This window comes from Leptopilina heterotoma, unplaced genomic scaffold, assembly GCF_015476425.1.
Source record: "Leptopilina heterotoma isolate Lh14 unplaced genomic scaffold, ASM1547642v1 Lhet_396, whole genome shotgun sequence".
Classification (NCBI taxonomy): Eukaryota; Metazoa; Arthropoda; class Insecta; order Hymenoptera; family Figitidae; genus Leptopilina; species Leptopilina heterotoma.
Window position 1 is genome coordinate 570,348 of NW_025111061.1, and position 2,771 is coordinate 573,118.

Genomic DNA, 2,771 nt, shown 5'->3' on the forward strand with positions numbered 1-2,771 from the left:
TTCAACTATTATTTACAAAAAATAAAAAATTATAAATTACTTAAAATTTTTTTTTTTAAATTTACAAAGCTTGATTTACTTTTCACATTGGATACATAAATAAATGGTTAAATTCTTTTTCTCATTTCTTTAACTATATTCAAATATGGTATTATAATTATTTAATTAATTTTTGTTTAAAAAAATATACAATCTTTCTTACAATACCACTTAATGGTTTATATTCAACTATGCGGCCATGCAAAATTAGACAATATGCTGAAGTGATAGGGGGAAAATTTTCTCTTGATTCAAATTCTAAACGGATATAACAGGACCACTTTTTAGTGTTTCATTTTGTTTTGAGCAATCTATTACAATTAAAAGAGCATATTGCAAAAATTCTTTTTTCGTCAAAAGCGGTTGAGATTCTTTTCCATAATAAACATCTTGTAAATTAGTGTACATTTCATACAAAGTAGAATATTGATTTCTATTAATATTAAGGTTCATATTTCTATACGGATAACTTTGCGAATTTAAAAATAGCTTTACATCAGAAATGTTACAATGGTCAAAATGACTGGAATTTTGGCGTAGTATTATTTTTCCTGTTTGTTTGAAACCCTAATATAATAAATCTAGGTTTCTCGAATTGCGTTGAAGTTTTTACGCTCCAAATATGTTTTTGCGTTAATGGTAATAAAGGATACTCATATAATTCCCATGTTCGAAAACTAATTGAAATCGACGGATCCTTTTCTATATACTTTAATAATTTAAATTTTCGAGCATCTGATAATTTTAAATACGGCAACAGCCATTCGACTTTTTCAATGACAATTTTATATTCTTCAAGAGGTGCAGTTTGACGAACTACATTTGAATCTATTCTTGATCTTGTAAAAATGAGCTCATGTTTAGCGTTTACAACAATTTTTTTATAATCTTCAGCAAAGCCGAAAATCATATTTAACGGAATACAAACATCGAAATAGCCTTGTGCATTAGTCAATGTTGCATCATTAGTAAAGTCTAACCAACCAACATTTTCAAGAAATTTGCTTTGAGTAGCATCAAAAGAAACGTAATTTTTCATTAAGCTTGTAAAAGCTACATTTTTATTTTTATCAATTTCAACACCATTGAGTTCGTATTTTGCTTCTTCAAATAAATGGCAAACGCCATTAGAAACCAGAGATGTGTGTGTTACAGGCGTTCCATCAGTTTTTAACAGTTTTCCACTGATATGAATTGAACTTTTGCTCGGAAGTAGACAATGATCTTGATTCTGTACAGCGATTCGAATTTCGTCACTATTATTGTACGTTGATGAGGTGTATGGCTGCTGAGTGTGCACTTCATAATGTGCAATTGACTCATCAAAAATAATTGGTTGTTCAATGTTTAACAGTTCCTCGTCCATGCCAAAATATAATAGTTCTATACACAAATACACAGACACAAGATCAAAATATTTTAAATCTTTTTAACCTCTTCTTCTTTTTACAATTTTCAGGCCTAATTTTTTCAGGAGTTTTAAATTTTGAGGTGTTAATCTTTTGACAGTTTGTCGTTGACTGATTTGTTTGTGACATGGTGTTTGTATTTTATAACCAAAACCAATCTTGTTTCGATTATTATTATTATAAACAATTCCCATTATTCAACAGACTTTATGTGTAATCTGATTGTTATAGTTTCACCACGAAAATTAACTAAATGTCCGTCTTGATCAACAATTCGTAATTGAATATTGTTTTGACAGAGACTGGTAAGTAAATGACGTGATTTGGAACTTCAACTATCTTATATCCTGGTGGAACAATAGGGAAAAATTGATGAATTGTATGTACTTTTTCACCGTTAATATATGCACCTGTAGTTATATTACATTCTATACGTAAAGAGTTGACTTCAATAATAGACACTGGTTGATCTGATTCATGATAATCTTTAGCTTCTAATTTTCTATGGGAAAATCCTAACAAACGACCAATAGAATCTTTCGGTTCAAAATTAATTTCATCGTCACAATAAATAATACATTTTAAAGTATTATTGTTAGGTTGAATAATAATGTTGCAATTGCGCATTTTCAAAATTTTTTGCAAATATCTATTTATATCACTTATTTCATAACTTCCGGTTGCCATAAAATAAACTTCATTGCCTACGTAAAACTTATTGTTACCAACATCTACATTAGGTATCGAATTATACGAAAGAAATTCAACAAGTCCGAGTACATAAGATTTATATGGTGATAACTCGATTGGTGGAAAGTATTGAGATTCTAAAATGGAAGTATTTCCAGATAACGTTAATATAATTAAATTGTTCATTGTGATTTCTAATAAGTAACTGAATATAAAATTAAAAATGTCATTTATTTATATACAAAGAATACATGTCACAAATATTTAATTAGTTACATAAAAATTTTAAACATAAATGGCAACACACATATGTATCATAATTTTGATAATTTTCATGATTATACAATACATAATCAACACCAAAATATTGAATAAGATCCAAAGGTGGACATAAATTACCAAAACTATCAAAATAAACAATTTTATTTTTATTTTTTTTATATGCACACCAATGAGTTCCAGGTCCATCTTTGTCATCCAAATTTATTATCCCTGATTCATACATTCTAGGACCAATTATTGGTAATTCATTGCGCATAAAAATTCCACGAAAATGCGGAATTTTCAATCGTTTTACTACTTTAAGTAAATCAAAATTAGTTATCGCACGTTTTGGTAGCTTCACTTTGACGT

General features: G+C 28.1%; 1 protein-coding gene across 1 annotated transcript; it reads right to left on the reverse strand.

Moving 5' to 3' along the window:
• Window positions 1–297: 297 nt before the first annotated feature.
• On the reverse strand, window positions 298–1,405 carry LOC122506106. Its single transcript, XM_043618102.1, has 2 exons — window positions 792–1,405; window positions 298–472 (listed from the first exon to the last, which is right to left on the reverse strand). The coding sequence occupies exons 1-2, from the start codon at window positions 1,403–1,405 to the stop codon at window positions 298–300; spliced, it is 789 nt and encodes a 262-aa protein (XP_043474037.1).
• Window positions 1,406–2,771: the final 1,366 nt, after the last annotated feature.